The 17773-nt window shown below is 43.4% G+C and overlaps 1 protein-coding gene across 1 annotated transcript in view; it reads right to left on the reverse strand.

Annotated features, from left to right (window-relative positions):
- UNC5D (unc-5 netrin receptor D) overlaps positions 1-17773 on the reverse strand; it is a 58606-nt gene that overhangs the window by 17114 nt on the left and 23719 nt on the right. Inside the window, exons 4-8 of the mRNA XM_074164071.1 lie at positions 11196-11376; positions 10259-10426; positions 8769-8933; positions 5186-5218; positions 928-1113 (exon numbers count right to left, since the gene is read on the reverse strand). Of these exons, the coding sequence (XP_074020172.1) occupies positions 928-1113; positions 5186-5218; positions 8769-8933; positions 10259-10426; positions 11196-11376 (733 nt within the window). The remainder of the gene's footprint in view (positions 1-927; positions 1114-5185; positions 5219-8768; positions 8934-10258; positions 10427-11195; positions 11377-17773) is intronic.

A 17773-nucleotide genomic window follows, 5' to 3' on the forward strand; every position in this document is an offset into this window, starting at 1 on the left:
AATTGCAGGACTCCAATTAAAGGCTTGGATTTTTAAATGAATGTGAAAACATCCTTCAAACATCCTTGTCTACCAAGCCCTTTTTCCAATTTCTTGCAATTTATGCTTGGCAAGAAGTGTCTCCCAGAAAATAAAGTAACTGTAATAACACCACCACACGAACCCCCCACCAGACTCTGCGATATAATTCACTTCTCCCGAGAGCCACGGGGACACTTTCACACTCCCCAACACCCCCCCACCCACAGCAAGGCAGGTCTCGATGTTAGAATGTCAGCACAGAATTTAAGAAACATACTGTTTTAAGGTAATCACTGTTCTTATTCCCCCAGTATTTTGTCCAAAGGATATATTATTCCAGAAAACATCCGAGTGCTGCTTTCATTAGAAGTAAATATTTCTTTCATATTTTACTGTATCAGTGGCTTTCTGAAGTTTTATGTTGTTTTGTTGTGTTTTCTTTTAAACCAGTACAAGTTTACACACATTTCTTTCCCACAGACCTCAGAACAGGGCTGTTTGCATGCTAACAGCAGCTTATCCTTAAAGTTGGGTTTCTCAAATTAACAGTTAAAAACTAATCACTTCTATTGGAGTAAAGAAAATAGAAGTGTAAATGAATAGGAAGGAGCTACAGACACGCTTTCTGGGCTTCTTTTGGTTGGTTTGGGGATTTTGTAAGTCACAAACGTCAGCGTAGAAGCTAGTGACAGTATTTCTGGAGCACTTAAGAGTGTGGTCAAGAAAGATGCTGTGTTTGTCCCAGTTGGGGTGACGAACCATTGCAGAGACAGTACGAGACGGGTCTAACCCCAGGTCCCTGCGCTCACGCTGGAATGCCCTCCCACAGCCAGGCACTGACTATCAGCTTAGCATCTCTGTGCAGTAGGAGCTCTGGAGAGAAGAAAATGAAATCGCAACACTAACCTTGTCTGACTGTTTTAAAATTAAATGTCTGGAAGCCTCCCGTCAGTGCAGATGAATCAATCACATCCACGCCGTACTCACTCTGACTCCGTCTGTAGAGGGTAACGCCAACCACCAGCACCGCTACAGCAATGACTGCTGCTCCCAGGCCGGAGTACAGGGCGATGTCGCTGGCAGTCTCGATATCTGACAGGAGAAAAAGCGGGTACCAAGTCAGCAATGCTCCCGAGAGCGCTCCGACTGGCGCTGGCCGCCCATGAGCACAGGGGATCCCAGGAGGGCACCGACAGGGAGGGAAAGCCTGGGACATAAACGTCGAGGGGGGCACTGCAAGGCAAGCGTTTGAGAGCAGGAGCACGTTTCCTGCTGCATCACTCCGTAGAGCTGAGCTTACACTGCGTTAGGGATTGCATCGTGGTCTTCAGAGGTTTTTTTTAGGACTTCAGACTTTCACAGCAGAGAAGAAGAATTCATTGCTTTGAAAGAACGAATCCAAGTGAAACCCGCAATATCATGTAATTGAATTATCCAGTCCCGCTATTCCAGATCTGCTGGGATTTGGGACCACGTACCATGAAATTAAATTACTTTGCAAGTACACTCGGTGGGTCCTTGGTTCCTTAATGTAAACTCCAGTTTAGAGGAAGAGATAATCACGTATTCACCCTATACATCATCCGTTATCCTGCTCTCTGCTGCTTCCGCTATCAAGGGACAAGCACTTAGTACAGAAAGTGTGTTTATTTCTAACAAATGACAGTGACAAAAAATAATCAGGAAATCCAGACTACTCAGTACCAGTAAATAAACTGCAATGTACAGAAATAGGGTAGGACGTTAAAGTCAGCATTTAGTAAATAGCCAATTACTGAAATTACTTAATAAGTATTTGGGAGGAGGCTTCTGTTGTGCGTATGTTTTTCTGCAGAAAGTCCAGATAACTTTATTTTAGCTGATTTTTTAAAACGGATATGAAACTTCAGCCCATTGAGATGAAAGAAATGAGTACCTGTGGGCAGCATCAGAAAAGTTTCTTATCTAAAGGAAACCCCTGACGAGGACCAGTCCCGGCTGCTGAGCTCCCTGGGGAGGCGCCACCACGGAGCCGGGTCCCACCTGTCCCCAACACACGGGAAACACCACGAGTCACAGCAAGGGAACCGAGACCACGAACTCAGCGTCCCGTGGCTGGAGCACGTGGGAGATGTGCCATGGGTAAGGCAACGGAATGGATCTTCTATGTTGGAATCCAAAGTAAAATACACTTTTTGGCCCAAACGTCCTTAACAGAAAACATCCTTTCCATCCCCTTCTCAAAGCGTTCCCAGTAACCCCAATTACACCATTCCAACATCCCAGTCAACCCAAAATAAATGTTCTCAAATCAGTTTTACTGGGACTGCTACTTAGCCCAGAAAATACTTCTGCAAAAATTCTGTTGAATTTTCAAATAACCTCATGCTGAAAAATATTTCCCTTTTTAACACATTTAGAACTTGCTGAGAAGGAAAAAAAATAATAAATTGCAAAGTTTCCACGCAAATACCAGCTTTCAGAAGAAATCCATCTCCTGTGGCACATCACAACAAGTAATCACACCCAAATAAACTTGTAGGTAACTCATATCCAGCTTCTTCGAGCATTGTAATTGCTCTAAGTTACTTGGGTTTGTGGAAAAACCCGAAGTTACTCATACACAGAGTTCAGAGGAAAAGGAGAACCTTTTCAGAATATATTAGATTTTTAAATAGCTTTATCTTAAAAGAGTAAAACGAGTGACATGGTATTCCTTTGAATTGTTCCTACAGAACATAACTGCTTACAAAAGGGGACTTCCGTTTTTATTTAGGATGTTAGTATTTCTTTAGAAACAGGGTTTTTTTAAAGTAATTTTAATTTCTTCCCCTTTCTGTCTTTTCTTATGGATAATTCCTTTTATGGGAGACTAGAAATTAAAAACGAAAAGCATGGTGCATTTGGGGAACAGGATAATTTTCTGCTTTTATTTTTTTCCCGGAAGGGAACAAAGTGAAAAACAAACAAACTAAAAAAGAAAACATTTATAGTCAACCAATTACTATTTAATGAGCTGCATCCGCCCAGCCCAGAGGGGGCAGGGACTCTGGCAAAGCACTGCAGGTTTTACCCATTTCAGTCACAGGATACGTGTTTGTGGTAATTGTAGCCTGTATTTCACTCCACCTCCTGACACTGTTACACAACATTTATTGAAAGCACATTTGATGGTAATGAAGTTTCTATTAACTATGATTAAGTTTCATAAAGCACCTGAAGATAATTTAAGATGTGCAGGAGCAGAAAATGAAACATTTGGTTTAGTACATTAGGAAACGTAATTGATTAAATTATCTCATTTACAATAAGTGCTTTCCAGGAGCTGTGCAGGGCATACATTTCCCCCATCTCCCACTGGAGTTTGCTGGGAGATGTGAAAGGTTCCTCCAGGTTCCCGTCCTCCCCCAGTGCCCTCACTCCCTTTTTGGGACCCTTCAGCAGCTCCAAGCCCTTTTCTCACAGAGCCAGTCCCTGAGAACAAGGATCAGAAGTCAGAGGATCATGTCAAAGGTTATTTAGTAGAACAGGTTGTTTCTCAATTATCTTCATAATTGACTTTGATTTTGCATCAATGATGATTCACAGAGTCTTACACCAAGTTCCTGTTTCCCGAATAGCACCAGCCTGCATTACGTGTCTAACCCCAGAGCCCTAAAGAAACCCTTTCATTCTCCCACGTATCTTATACGCAAAAATCAATTCCATTAAAGTTTCTTTTTTAATAAATAAGAAAATAAAGCGATTTGACTGATACTCTTTCAGGTTTCTCTAATTAAATGGGAACTGTGCAGATAAACAAAAAGCTATCAGTTGCCTGAGGTAAGTTATGACACAGACCAGCCGGATGTGACCAACGAGGGGGGGATTCCAGGGAGACAGAGACAAGACAAAATTAAAAAGGCGTAAGCGGCCAAGGCAGCCCCGGGACATTTCTGAGCTACCTCAACCTGACTGGGTGTATCCTTAGAAATACTTAGGAACTGGAAACGTAAAGGAGAAATACTCTCATCCAAGCTTTCTCTGCCTTCAGGACGGTTTAAGGGGTGCAGCTGGGTGCCCTCAGGCACCTGCAGAACTCGACCATATTAAAAACTGTGAGCTTTGAAAAGCCAAAGCCCCTTCACTCACCGAGAGCCATCACCGCCATGGACAGTAACTGTGCTCCTCTATAATTAGTATTTTATTGCATTCATTTTTGCTGTAATTTAGTTACGTTCCTTTGTAACTAGTTATGACGTTTTCTGTGGGTAATGGATTTGAACTCAACCAGTTCCTTTAAAACTCTGACTTTATCAGAGAGAGGAACACGGGAATACTCTGGGATCTCAAACAAACTTCGTTCAAGTCAGCAAGAAATTTTGCCGGAGAATGTTGCGAGGGTGCAGCCTACACACAGTGTGGGGGCTCAAAGGAAACGGAGTGCGGGTTTGGATTTCCAGATGTTTGCCTCGCGATTTAGGGCCCAAGTTCCCTAAAATTTCAAATATCGTGGAGGAATACTTAAATACTTAAGACTTAAAACTCACATATTTTATAATACATAATAGAAGAATCTGTCTTCAAAGAAGATATAAACAATTGCATGTGTTACTGCCCAGTACAGTCCTTCAAAGGAATTGAGCCAAAATTGTGTTCATAGATCTATTTGTCTTTTTTAAAAAATGAAATCTTTCAGTCAGTCAATTCACTTCGAATGTGCTGCTCTGGACTGAAATTCCACTGAAACCAATGGAAGACTAAGAACCAGAGGGTGCCGGGTGGAAGCCCCCGGAGCAGGGCGTCAGTGGTACCCACACGCTCTGAACACCCTCTGCCGGGGGGAAACGGCGGCCGCAGGGAGCTCGACAGGGTGAGACAGAGCCAGGAGAGGAACCAGACTGGAACCGAGAAAGCCAAACTCCTCTATTAATTTGTTTTTCTCTAATGACAAGTCCTCAAGAGATCCGTTTCAAGATAAGCATTCCTGCAGAAAGGGCTCCCGCTCAGACACAAATTACCAAAGAACGGTCACTTTTCTATTTTTAGTCTAAAACCCATGATCACAAAGTTGCTAAGAAGATGCTTTCAGTAGAGGTGAAAGCCTTTCATATAACCTTCAGTTTTATTTAGCTCCTAAACAAATAAAACAGAATGGCAGAGAAGATGAGAAAAATCATATTTACAAGAGAAAAAAATAACTTACTTTGGGATTTTATTTCATGAAGAGGTTTTTTATCTGAGAGAAAGAGAGAGAGAGAAAGAGAAAGTTGCACTTAATAAATGTACATGGAGCATATCTATTTCCTATATCGCTTCTGTCTAGCTCTATAAATGAAACATTTTCTCCTTGTTTGCTGACAATATGAATATTTTATGTTGTCCATATTTTTTCCCTTCATCTTTTTTTTTTTTTTTTTCCTAAATCTCTTTCAGGATGTTTCTCTGCAGTAATTTCTCACTTGGTTAATTCAAGTATTTGTTAGCTTTATTGGATGCTTTTATTTACAATATTATGCATCTCAGCAATAAGGGAGTTCAATACTTTGAAGCGGATCACTTGGCAAAGAAAGTAAAGAATTAATTATTTCTTTGTATGTTTGATATATGGAAAGGTTAGTGATGGACACTTAATTTATAAAATATAAAGATGTACAACATACTCACATTTATGTATCTAAATATACACCAATAATGACATCTATATGTGTTTCTAAAGAACACACAGAATCAATGTACTACCATACATATGCAAATATGTTATAAAGTAGGTTTTATACAGTAGTGCATCTCTCTTAAAATGAGGCTTTCTGTCTCCCTCGTCATAAGTATCTGAGTCGTCCTTTATAACCCAATACCTGAAAAAGTCATCTTAGAAAACGGGAGACTGGGGGTACTGGGGGTGCTGGGGGAGCGCGGGCTCTGTCTGTGGGTGCTGATTGAAAAACGGCAGACAGATTTATTTCTGAGTGATGATGTGTTAATAAAAACATGTTTGTAGTTCATCTGCTTACGGCCTACTTGTTTGTTCCTTTTTTGGGCACTGGGAAAAGAAATCAATAGTTTTTGAAGTTATAAAAACTAACTAAAGCAAATAGATAAAAGTAAAACAAAAAAAATCTACAAATCCCTCTCTTTTATTAAGCAAAGAAAAAGCTTTCACCTCTGCAGGACAGAGAGAAATCCACCATGGAAAAGTAAACTGAGAGAATTCTGGTAGGGAATAAACAATGAAAGAACAAATATGCAAGAAACCAGTAAGTTATTAGGTGTGTCTTGAGTCAAAGTGACCTCTGCATCAGAGGGAGTCAATCTCTGGTTTTCTCCCAGCTCGGCACGCCTGGCCGTCTCTCATACATCAAAATCAAAGATAATTCCACCTTTTTCTTCTGCATAGATCTTTGTGTCTATTCAGTTGTTACAAGTGCTGGAAGAAATTCCCTGAAAGAAAAGCACTTTCAGTTCCTCGTCAGTTGAGGACTGGACTCTTTGACCAACCTCTCCACGTCCGTGACATCGGAGAAGGACTCGCACTGATACTGAAGTGATAATTCACCACCGCACAGAGCACGACGGGGACATTCTACAACCTGCCTGGAGACAGCGTCTGGACAAAACCCGCAGAGAGAGGGGCTAAGAAAGGAGAGATGAAGAGCTGGAGAAGCCACCAACAAAAGCCTGTGTGATACAATACCTTGTTGCTGATACAGGAGCGCTCAGAGGCCCAACCTGTACCTGAAACCAACCGTGGTACAGGGGTCCAGGAGCTCAGCGACTCCCCCATGGGATGAACCCAGACACACACCCAACGTGTCGTGACTCAGTGCTTCAGAGCCACAGCTCTTCCCCCGGCCCCGCACTCCCTTCAGACAACCAAAGGAGGCGTAATACCCTCTACCTCTAAAGCGTAAGCGCAGCAGGGAAGGGGGCAGATGACAGGGCTGACACTGACTCCACAATAGGACGGGACGTTATTCTTAAGGTGGGACAGGTCACCTTTACCAGCCTGCCTGTGGCTACGGCTTTCCTTGGAACCAGTGACCCAAATAGGGCCATCTTTTATTAATTCTGGTGAAAACCACAAAACGAGCCAACTAGATGGTACGTCAGCTCATGACTGTCACGAATATGTGTGCAAACCTCAGCTGCAGCTTTTCATGCCCCTTTCAATGCATCCTTCTGGCAGCCTCCCAAGGGAGATGCTAATCTGCACATGGGAATGGATTCTGGATTTATCGAGCCATCTGTGGGGAAGGGCTTTCATTGAAGGTATAGGGAGGACAAAGACCTCAGAAAACACCACGTGCTCCCCACGTTGGGCCTCAAAAGCTGCAGGAATTATAGTGCTCACAAATTCCCACCAGTTATTCTTTTTTAAAACATGGGGAAGAAAGAGAGTCTAAATTTCATTTATATCCTTTTAAACACTGAAGCTTGGCTGCCTGACACCTTGGAGCTGGGGAGCTCTTCTGCTTTAAGCAGGTAGAGACCAGCGAGGTGCTGGGTATTCCCTCCCTCCAAAACCAAACAGACAAAACCTTACTTTATGTCATCTGAGGTGTACGTATTTCTGAAGCCTGAATAAATACACAGGATGCTACCTGCCATTAAGGAATTATTAAAATCTCAGGGTGTTCACTTTGTTTAGAAAATTATTTTCCCCATCTCGCCAGATGTCCTTCATTGAAGAAGGGGTTGGGCACAGAACTGCCAGCCAGGACTAGGAGGGGGCACCTGGGGCAAGGCCACAGGCACTTAGGCTGGTGTAGGCACCGATGGGATGGTCAGGAGCACAAGGCTTAGGATTTATAGCCATAGTCTTTCTGGTGGAAGAAGATGACTGCTAAGCATAATGTAAACACATACATGCAAACGATGAAGAAGGAAGGGTGACACAGTACTGCAGAAACAAAGAAAGAGGACTGTTTAAAAATAAAATTAATGGTAGACATTTCAGTTTGCACCTTTCAGCCCTAGCATTCCTGATGGCTCTCACAGCTCCCATTCATGGCTAGAAAGGGATGAGGTGACAGCATCACCTCATGGACAGGGAGCAGTAAGGTGACAGCATCACCTCATGGACAGGGAGCAGTAAGGTGACAGCATCACCTCATGGACAGGGAGCAGTAAGGTGACAGCATCACCTCACGGACAGGGAGCATCATTCAGAGTAGGAATAAACTTGAGAATTTCCTCTTTGTTTTGAGGCGGTGCAGCCGTCCCCGGGTGTTCTGCAGCTCCAGAGCCGCAGGGCTGAGCTTCTTGGCTCCTACCAAACGGCAGCTGCTTTCCAAACATTAATGAAGGGCAAATCCTTTCCCAGGGAACTCACCACAGAGTAGCTTTGCCTTTACTTAACTTCTGTGTTAAAGGCAACAAACGGAGTAAACTTTGACCTTAAACAGCTCTTGCACCACGAGTGTTCCTGCTGGTGCTCTGCCAGTTTACTTGCAAGAGAAGGAAGGCGGCCAAGTAGTACGTTGTGTGAAATGTGTTGTAGCAGCTGGTCATAATTACACATTGCAAAAAATCTTTATTTGGATTTTTAGAATAATCTGATAATTAATAGGTAAAGTATGTGCTACGCAAATCCAGTGACTCAGAAACCACTGTGGATTTCAAACTTCACATATGCAACCCTCTGAAAACCATCTCTTTTTTCCCAGCAGTATTCAGCCAGAAGAGTTCCAGTGACACGGGTGTGTGGCAGACACGCTGCCTGACCTGGGTGACAGGATACATTTGGGGCCATCCCTCCCAAACCCAGTTCCGTGCCAACCCTTGCTCACCTTGAATGCAGAGTCCTTCGGTGCAATTCTCCGACTCTTGACTCAAGCCCTCGCAGAACTTCCCTCCGTTTCTGGGAGGAGGCGCAATACATTCCCGAACCCTCAAATGCTCACATTCGGGGCTGCACACAGACCACTCGCTCCACACCTCCCAGTTTCCATCCACTGGATGGGGAGGAAGAAAAAACAAGCATCGTCACTGTACATCAGACTGGTGCTGGTGAGAGGTCCTACCACGAATGCTTGTTTCATCTCTCTCCCCAGGTTTACAGCAAGTAAACAAAGTATAATTCTCAGGAAAATAAATACAGTTTTATGAGACGTGAAGTTAAAATCCACCATTATAATATATAAAATATAGAATATAAATAATAAAATCCAGCGTGCAATATGGAAGCTTTTCAAATAGCACCAGTATCTAACATGCTGCAAATACAGTCAATTAAAACTGCAGGAGGAAGCATTCCCTTTGCCACCAAGCTATTAAGATTCTAATGTTTCAATGCAAATTCTGCCTTAAAACAGGCAGATGGAGAGAGGCCACACCTTTTCCTGCCAGGGAGACAATGCTGACATTCATACAAAGAGCATCGCTGGCCTGGCAGGCTTCTGCCTGATGCCCTGAGCAAGAAAAGGGATCGATACCCTGCTTTGCTGCCTGATTCACAGCTGCCTCTGACCCCGTCCCAGCTGAGAAGGGATCCACAGCTCCCTTTCTTTTTCATGCATAAATCAGATTGAAGAACAGTCGGATGAACACAGAGACTTATACAAATAATATGAAATTCTTTAAATCCCAGTTCAGGACATGTTGAGTATCTAAAAACTACATTATGAGTATCTAAATACTCATAAAAGCTAGAAGAGCTGCCAGAATCCAGACAAGTTGCGCTGTGACCCCAGGCACACACAGGCTCTTAAAAATCCCACTACCTTTCCTTAGTTGTGTATGTGAAACGTCAATTCCAAAATCAGATAAGGGAGGTTTCAGGTGAACAAATGAGGAAATGTACAGTGTCCAGAGAAGTAACACCATGCTCCTTGTAGAGCATAAGCTCAATTTCAAAAGGTTAATATACTTCAAAGCAAACTTTTGCAAGCTAAGTAATACTTTTAAGTGAAGTTCTCGGCTTAGGTTTCTGTATTTCTCTTTCCAGTGTTGCTAACATCACCTCCTCTTACCCCCACCCACTTACATGATTTTTCGTACTGATCCGGTTGCTGGTTTGTTGTTATTTAGTTTGCTTCAGTGTAAGTTAAAGCACTGACAGACCTGGCGGATCAAGGCCACAGGTGCTTGTGACCATGGCTGGGACCCTGCACAAGGCTCTCAGCTCTAGCCTGAACAAGGGTGCAAGGATTTCCAATTTCCTTTGTGACTTCAGTGGGCTCTTCAAAGCACGACTGTCTCCCTGGCATTTCAGACTGAAAGAGCTCTCCCCTCAGTGTGACATTTACAGTTACTCCTTAGCAGACTGTGCATATCTCACCTGGGCAAAGAGAAGTGCAGGTGATTTTCTGCACTGACATTCCTTCGCAAAAGGCCCCTCCGTTGAGGGGAGCGGGGTTGGTGCAGGTCCGTGACCGCTTCTGCCAGCCCCGGCCACAGCGCGCGTTGCAGTTGGACCACTCGGTCCACGATGACCAGCCTCCATTAACTGCAAAACACAGACAGGCCTGAGGTTGCGCGAGGTGTGCCAAGAGACACCAAGCAACATCTGATCACATCATTTCATTCAAATCCATACATTCTATAGGTGAATTCCAAGCTGAAGTAGGAACATTGCTACCTGTCAGCACACACCTACAAAAGGCCATGGTGTCAAGTTTGGGAGGGAGGTAAAAGCAGGCACCTCAATTCTCATAAAATATGCTTTGCTTAAATCAAAACCAAGACTTCTTTACTTTAGAAAGGGTGATTTAGGAGTGCTCTGCCCCCACCAATAAAGTGTCACATGCGGTAGAATAAACATGGAGAGCAACAGAGGATGGTAACGAAGCAACGGTTCTGCTCTTTTGTCCTTTTACGTGTAACGTGTAGAGTCACTCGGTGCTTGGACACCGCAGTGCCACGGATCCAATTAAGGCAGCCCTTGATGTCCCTCCCTAGGCTCGTGCTTTGGGGTTTCCTGATACAGGCAAGGCTTATTTATGTGGTTTAGCTTATAATTGGATCTTCTTAATATCTGGAGCAAGGATTGTTATTATTGACATAACTCCTGGGAATCCACCACAAACAAAAACCTCGTAATTCTAACACTCTGGAAGCAGGAACGATCTCAGCCTTGAGCCACAGAACTGCAACTCATCCTAATGGGAAGGAGGTTAGTCATTTGATTTAGAACCAGTTGTATGTTAAAAACAGAAAGCCCAGCAATAAAAGCACACAGATCTAAGTTTTTCCATAATGATCACGTTTTCACTGACCGTAGACCACGACCGTGGCAGACATGCTCCTTCTCTTGGCCACGATGTTGGCGGCCATGCAGGTGTAGTTCCCGGAGTCAGAGAGACGCGCCTGGCGGATGATGAGGTTGTGGTCTGCTCTGGTGTCAATGTTCTCGTCCAGGTTGGAATCTATGGGCTCCTCATTCTTCAGCCATTCCACCTGGAGAGGGAGAAAGCAGAGAAGAACATGGAGTAGGAAAAGAAAAGATGGAAGCAGAAAGTCTGCAAAATTATATTTCAATGATTTCATTAATAGATGTCATTGTGATCTTTATTACGAATATTAAGATAAAAATGAAGCTAGGATGGGATTCCCTAAAAGGTAGACATTCACAAATTCAGAAAAGAAACTGTTCCTATTCAGAAGGCCCTAGAGCTTATTAACGAAGGCACACCAAATGAAATGCTAGGACATAATAAAATAACAAATAATAAAAGAAAAAAAAAGAAAATACCAAAGAGCTTGTTCAGAGTTGCAAGGGTTTGGATTATGAGGGAAACACTTCTTTTGTTTTACTGGGAGAAAAGGAAGGAAGGATGAGGAAGAAGAGGATAGGAAAAAAAGGAGAACAATAATTAATCACGCTTTTCCTTGTGGCATTAGTTAGGAGGCTTTAGTATTTAATCCAAGGAATCAAGAAGTGATGATAAAAAATACTTGATCATTCTAGTGGAATATATTTCATTTACCTCCTGGTTCTCTTCACCGTAAGTATTGGAGCTTTAACCTGAAATAATTTTCTTATGTAATTGCATCTTATTATTTCCTCTAATTTAACTCTGTCTGGGCTTTAGCTTTCCTAACCCGATCCCTGGCTGCTCAGAAATATCTCTGAGTAGACAGGAATTGTCTGCAAGGCATTTCTCTACTTGAAACATTAAAAAAACCCCAATATTTAAGGCATGGTAAGCTGCTGTTACAGAACTGAAAAATTAAAAATAGAAGCAGAATCAACAGATTCTATTAAAAGCCTAAATAAATGTGAGTTATTTTAATAGCTTTTCTGGACCTGAAGGAGGTACGGCTGTACCCTGAAGTCAAATACCCTTCTCATCTCCGTTCAGATGAATAACCTCGTTTAGGAAGTTGTGGAAGGACGTGGAACTTTGTGGTAATGAGCTTATGGATTTGCTAGCTACAGGCGCTCATTAGCACACTGTTCTGCGCAGATGGTCTGCAATTTGTAGATTTTCCAGTTTATAAACAAATCTGCAAAAGCTGACCATCAAAGCCAATTAGATTTCATGCCAGACAGCAGGTTCCCCTTCCAGCAGCATCAGTCACTTTGGGTGGCTGGGGACAGGAGGGGTGTGAGTGACACATTGGAGCCGCAGCTGGAACCCACCTCGGCAGGAATCGGGGTCTGCGGCGCTCTTATCTTACATGGTGACTACGGAATTAAAGTGATTATTTTACACATCTGCCAAAAGAGGCATTACCCAAGTATGAAGTACATTATACATTTCATACCAAAAGTAGTTAAAAGATTTTAGCTCTATATACTCTTTTCCTCAAACTGCAGTTAACCAAAAACGGTAGCAAAGACAGAATTTTGCCATCAAAGCTTACATTAAGCATTCAAGACATACCTGTCTTTCTGCATTCCTATAAAGCTCTGTTATAACACTCGTTTGGTTTGGTTTTCCTCTCAAATCTTATCTCTTCTTTTTAATAATTATTTTTTAAACAGTCTCCCTTCACAAAAGTTTGAAGTTTTGGGCTTACCTGACTGTGTGCTACAGCGCACATCCCAATAAACGCTGAGAGCGAGGTTTCCAGGGGGTGTTGGTGGCATGGCCCGTGGCAGGCAAGGGGCCGTGCCTGGCACAGGCACCCTGGGATCCACCCGGAGGAGACCCCTCCCTCCCTGCATTCCCTTTCCTTACCACTGCTGGGTGATGCACTACCTTTGGCATCCTAATCCCCATCGCTAGCAGCATCCCAGCAACTCACCCAGCACTCACACTCGTTGCACGTCGTTCCCGGTGCCGGGTGACAGGGCTGACACTGTCACTGTGCTGAGCACCGATGGCCAGGCAGGGGCTGGCGCAGGGACCCAGCAGCCTCACTGACTCCAGTATTGCTGAACCCTTCCCTTAATGGTATCTCTGAATGTATTACATTTCCCTTTGGTTCGAGTGAGATGAGGAACAATCAAGTAATTCATTTACTATTCGGTTTCCCTTCTGCAGTTAACTTTAATATTAATTATCAGAGGGGGTTTCGGCAAAGAAACTAGGAATGCAATTTAAATTATGGACCAGCAGCACTAGCATAAATCAAGTGACAGAAATTCAATGGTCGCAGTCAGAATTAAACTCACTTTATGCGCAGTGTAATGACAAACACACTAATGTTCAACGCGATGACAAACGTGCCCAGTGTTACTCCAGTTCATTATTTCACAAGTACATATATACGAGTTTGCATTCTGACTCTTGCCGGGTCAGGGCTTTGCGGGGCGGCGATGGGGAGCGGGAGGGCGCGGGGTCTCGCTCCTGTCACCCCAGCGCTCGGGGGGAGTCTCCCGGCAGAGAGTGCAAACTGATCACTGGGAACCGAGCCTGGGGCTGCGGGGCTTAGCGAGAGGAAAACATTCACATTGATGCAAAGCATTTAAAAGAATGATGCTCACGGTGAAGGGAGGCCATTAAACAGACAGAACACAAACACCAGAGTGTTAAGAGATGCGCGATCAGAAGACGATTTGTAACCAAGGGCGTGCGTTGCCTTTTGCTTCTTATCTGGGGCCTTGATGGCAACCGCGAACACCCAGCTCCGATTCCAGCCTCCCCTCCCTCGAATCAAAGCTCAGACTCATTCCCCGCCTTTGCTCAGCAGACAAATGCTTCCATGGGAGGAGAACTACGGGATGGATTTCTAGAATAAAATCGTAACTTTAAAGGATTCATGGTGAGAAAAGGTTGCTGTTATTGCCGTCATGCGACCTCTGGAGAAACCCAGCGCACACACAAATACACACACGAACCAACCAAGCAAAGCAAAGGCAACAAAGAAACCCCAGTATCTCCATCCTTAAACGAGGCGGGGGTTCTGATGGGCCAACCTGCAACGCCCGAAGAGTAGGCTCAAAACTCATTAGCGTTTAACTTCCCTCACTTTATCATCAGAGGAGGTCATACAGTTGCTTGTAACACAATGGAATACCTTTCTTTTTAAGAATTAGTCTGTCTGAATATCTTAAATATTTCTATCTTGAAATAGACTTTAAAACGGCTATAATAAGCCATAAGTTTATATAAAGATATCTGGGTTTTTTCCCCTGAAATTAAATCTGCTCAGAATTAAAATACCCCCATCAATTCCTAACGAAGGCTAATCACGTAATGATCTACAAAAGAAATGCAGGGGCAGACATGGATTAACTCAGGCACTACATATTGGGTGGCAGCAGATGAATTAGCATAATCATAAATTTGTTCCAATTACAGAAAGCAATTATCAAAGACCAGCTTACAGCATTATCAAAGTAAAATCAGTTAAAGACACCATCTCCTAGGTAGATTCCGATGGGAGTTGGCAAACTCTTTTTCTTTAAAAATAAAGCTTATCCCAACTCATCGATATTTCTGTCTGCTGCAAACGCCATTGGAGCAGCCCGTCAGCTTCACAGAGGAACTCGGCTGCTGCTGGAGGTGCCGCAGGTGATGGAGTCTCACCCTGTTTCCTGTCTGCAAGATGGATAATTTGTGCACGTCAGCCCTATTTGTGCTTGTATCCACTCAGATACTACTGAGACGCATCTTCCAGTTGCCAAAGAGCAAATTCGGGCACCCTGGGGATTCACAAATATCCAGGAGAATATTGATGGAGGCAGGAACGCAGCTGAGCTGGAGCCTGCGGGGAGGTGCTGGCAGCGGTTTCTACGGTGCCCTGAAAACTGCCCATTTTATGGGGTATAGTTGTGGCTTCCAGGGGAACAGAACGGTATGCCCTGAAATCTCAGCTGCTTTTGAGCCTGATGGCAGCGCCAGTGGGAACGTCCTGTTTCCCTTTGAGAGGCCCAGTGTTAGGCTTTGCACAGGCATCACCTGGGTCACTGAAGGAGAAAACCTGACTAACTCCAGACGAGGAGGTAACGTTCTCCCGGCTGAGTGTTACTCCTCCTTTGCCAAATTTGAGAGGGAGGCTGTAGAGCTGTTAAACCTCCTGTAAGATTAAAGAATATTCTGATTTGCAGTCATGGAAATTACTTTTTCGTTTGCTTAATACCAAACATCACTTAAACCTTGAAGATGCCAGTAGGTCAGATATCAGTTACAGGCCTTAAATGATCTGATGCACTAAGAGTTCTTTGTCTATTTTCAATCTCGTTTAAACATCCCGAGAGCTGGCTGCCCATGACTGAATTTTCTATTCTTTCTTGTTTGAGACTATAAATAGATTTAATGCCCAACAGGAACAATACAACTCAGAGTTCTTATGGACACAGGTGCTAATTTTGTAGGTCAGAAGACTGAAGACCTTGGTACTCCTGTTTTTAGATTACATTATCCTGCCCTTTAAACACAACATCTGACTTTCCCGTGTGGTCAATAACCACAGAACATACGTATCAAAGACAATACAGTTAGAACGTCAGCTTCTCTTGAAGAGAGAATCAATTGCTTTCTCCGCGCAAGATAAACGCTTCATGATTTTAAGATGGGAAAGGGCAACACCTGACTCAGAGCAGCACAACTGCTTCTTAAGGCACAGTCAATGCACAGATTTTAAATATGCTCTCTCTCAGATGGAGAAAGTAGTAAACACATCCTTAACTTTCCTTTAAGCCAATAAAGGAAAGGTTCTTAGAGAACAAGCCAATATTTCCATCTCTCGGATAAAACTGTTTTGTCAGTCTCAGATGCACTTAATATTAAAAAAGTAATTAAAATAGGTCTCTTAGAGACACCTTTTTCGGATCTTAATCCTTCTTACACTGCTGTAATGACAACTGCAGAACAGTGAACATTATCTTAAAGTTGATTCCAATACCATTTGTGCTGTTACCCGTGAAGGTACTTAATTCAATAAATAACACAGAAGATATCTCTACTTGAGCTCTTGGCTCCCTAAGAACACAAATAACACTGTTATATACAAAAGAACTAGGCAATGCCATACTTTCCCCTCTAGAATCTGGCTTTGCACTAAAAGAAAAGGAAGAAAAAGGATGAGAACTTCTAAAACTCAGAATATCTTATTTCTAGCTGAAAGCTTTTTTCATCTGGAGAAGAAAACATACTTGGAGCTGGTTTCTACAAAAAAAGTTTCTTTTAATAGAAAATATTTGCAATAGATTCCCGTCCACGTGACAATTAACAGCCGGGATCTCAGGCTTGTGACACTTTCTCCACTGACTCCAGAGCCAGCCTGGGGAGACTATCGCTGGGCCATCGTTAGCTTTTATGAATATTCCAACCCCCTCTCCCCCCGTACTCATCAGCTCAAGCCTCTGGCCAGGAAAAGCTCTTTCTACCTTATCATTGATTTAGGTCTCATATTCCCCAGTCTTTAAAAGCCTTATTAGAAATGGCTTTTTCAGTGACCTACAATGTTTAGTGCAAGAGAGCAAGATACATTCCTTTCAATTCCTTTCAGAGCTAGCATGAAACTCCTCTTTCTAAAAATTCAAGTGTGTCTAAGCTGGAGAAATCTTCCTTGATGTTGCAGTGAGAAGGGACGAGGACGGGCAGGGCAGGCGCTCCAATTACTGTGATGCATTAAGACGGCAGAATATCTTTGTTACGATTTTACTTTGCTTTCTACCCTAAGACTCAAACAAATAAGTAGGAGAAGCCTCCATCAGCATAAATCATCGTGGAAGATTAATAAAAACCAAAAGCCAGCTTGCTGGATACAAACCATTCATATCTACCTTTATGATCACACAGTTATTTTATCAACACGATCAAAACCCATTAATCTTGCTCGGAGCCTATCGCTGCAACACACAAGAAACAGGTCAACTGTACCTGCTGCATTTTTTTAAATTAATCCACTGAGGGAATACTGTTACCGAGTCGTTTAATCACAGCGCTGTCGCGCTGTTCTGGTAAGCATATTTTTCCTTCATTAGATTGAATATATAATCTCATTACATAAATCTGACACAGGGACTAACCCATCCGTCAGCCCGGGCTGTTGTTGGCTGCGCTGCGGAGAGCAGCACAGGAACCTTCTCTTTGAAGAGACGCACTCGGCTGTTGCAAGAGGGATGTGAAACCCCAAGTGCTGTGTGCTGCTAATGCGCCTTTGCTTTCTCATTATTTCAGTGGACGTGGCCCGCAGCTGGTGAATCTGGGACATAAACCCCCGACAGCAGGGGCAGCCACGAGAGGCGATGCTCGTACGCTGAGCTATCTCCGGTTCGCTGTGAAGTGAAAAACACAACCAAAAATTCGTATTGCTGAAAAATCCAGGGGAGGGCAAAAAGGCTAACCTGGGAGGGGGTGAGTCAAAACGAAATTAAACTGTGCTTTTGACAAAGTATAACGGGAGAGGTGACAGCCTGTACGTGTATCTCAAATTTTAATGCTGAAGGTGGGCAAGG

The sequence above is a fragment of the Numenius arquata genome, chromosome 26, assembly GCF_964106895.1.
Source record: "Numenius arquata chromosome 26, bNumArq3.hap1.1, whole genome shotgun sequence".
Taxonomy (NCBI): domain Eukaryota; kingdom Metazoa; phylum Chordata; class Aves; order Charadriiformes; family Scolopacidae; genus Numenius; species Numenius arquata.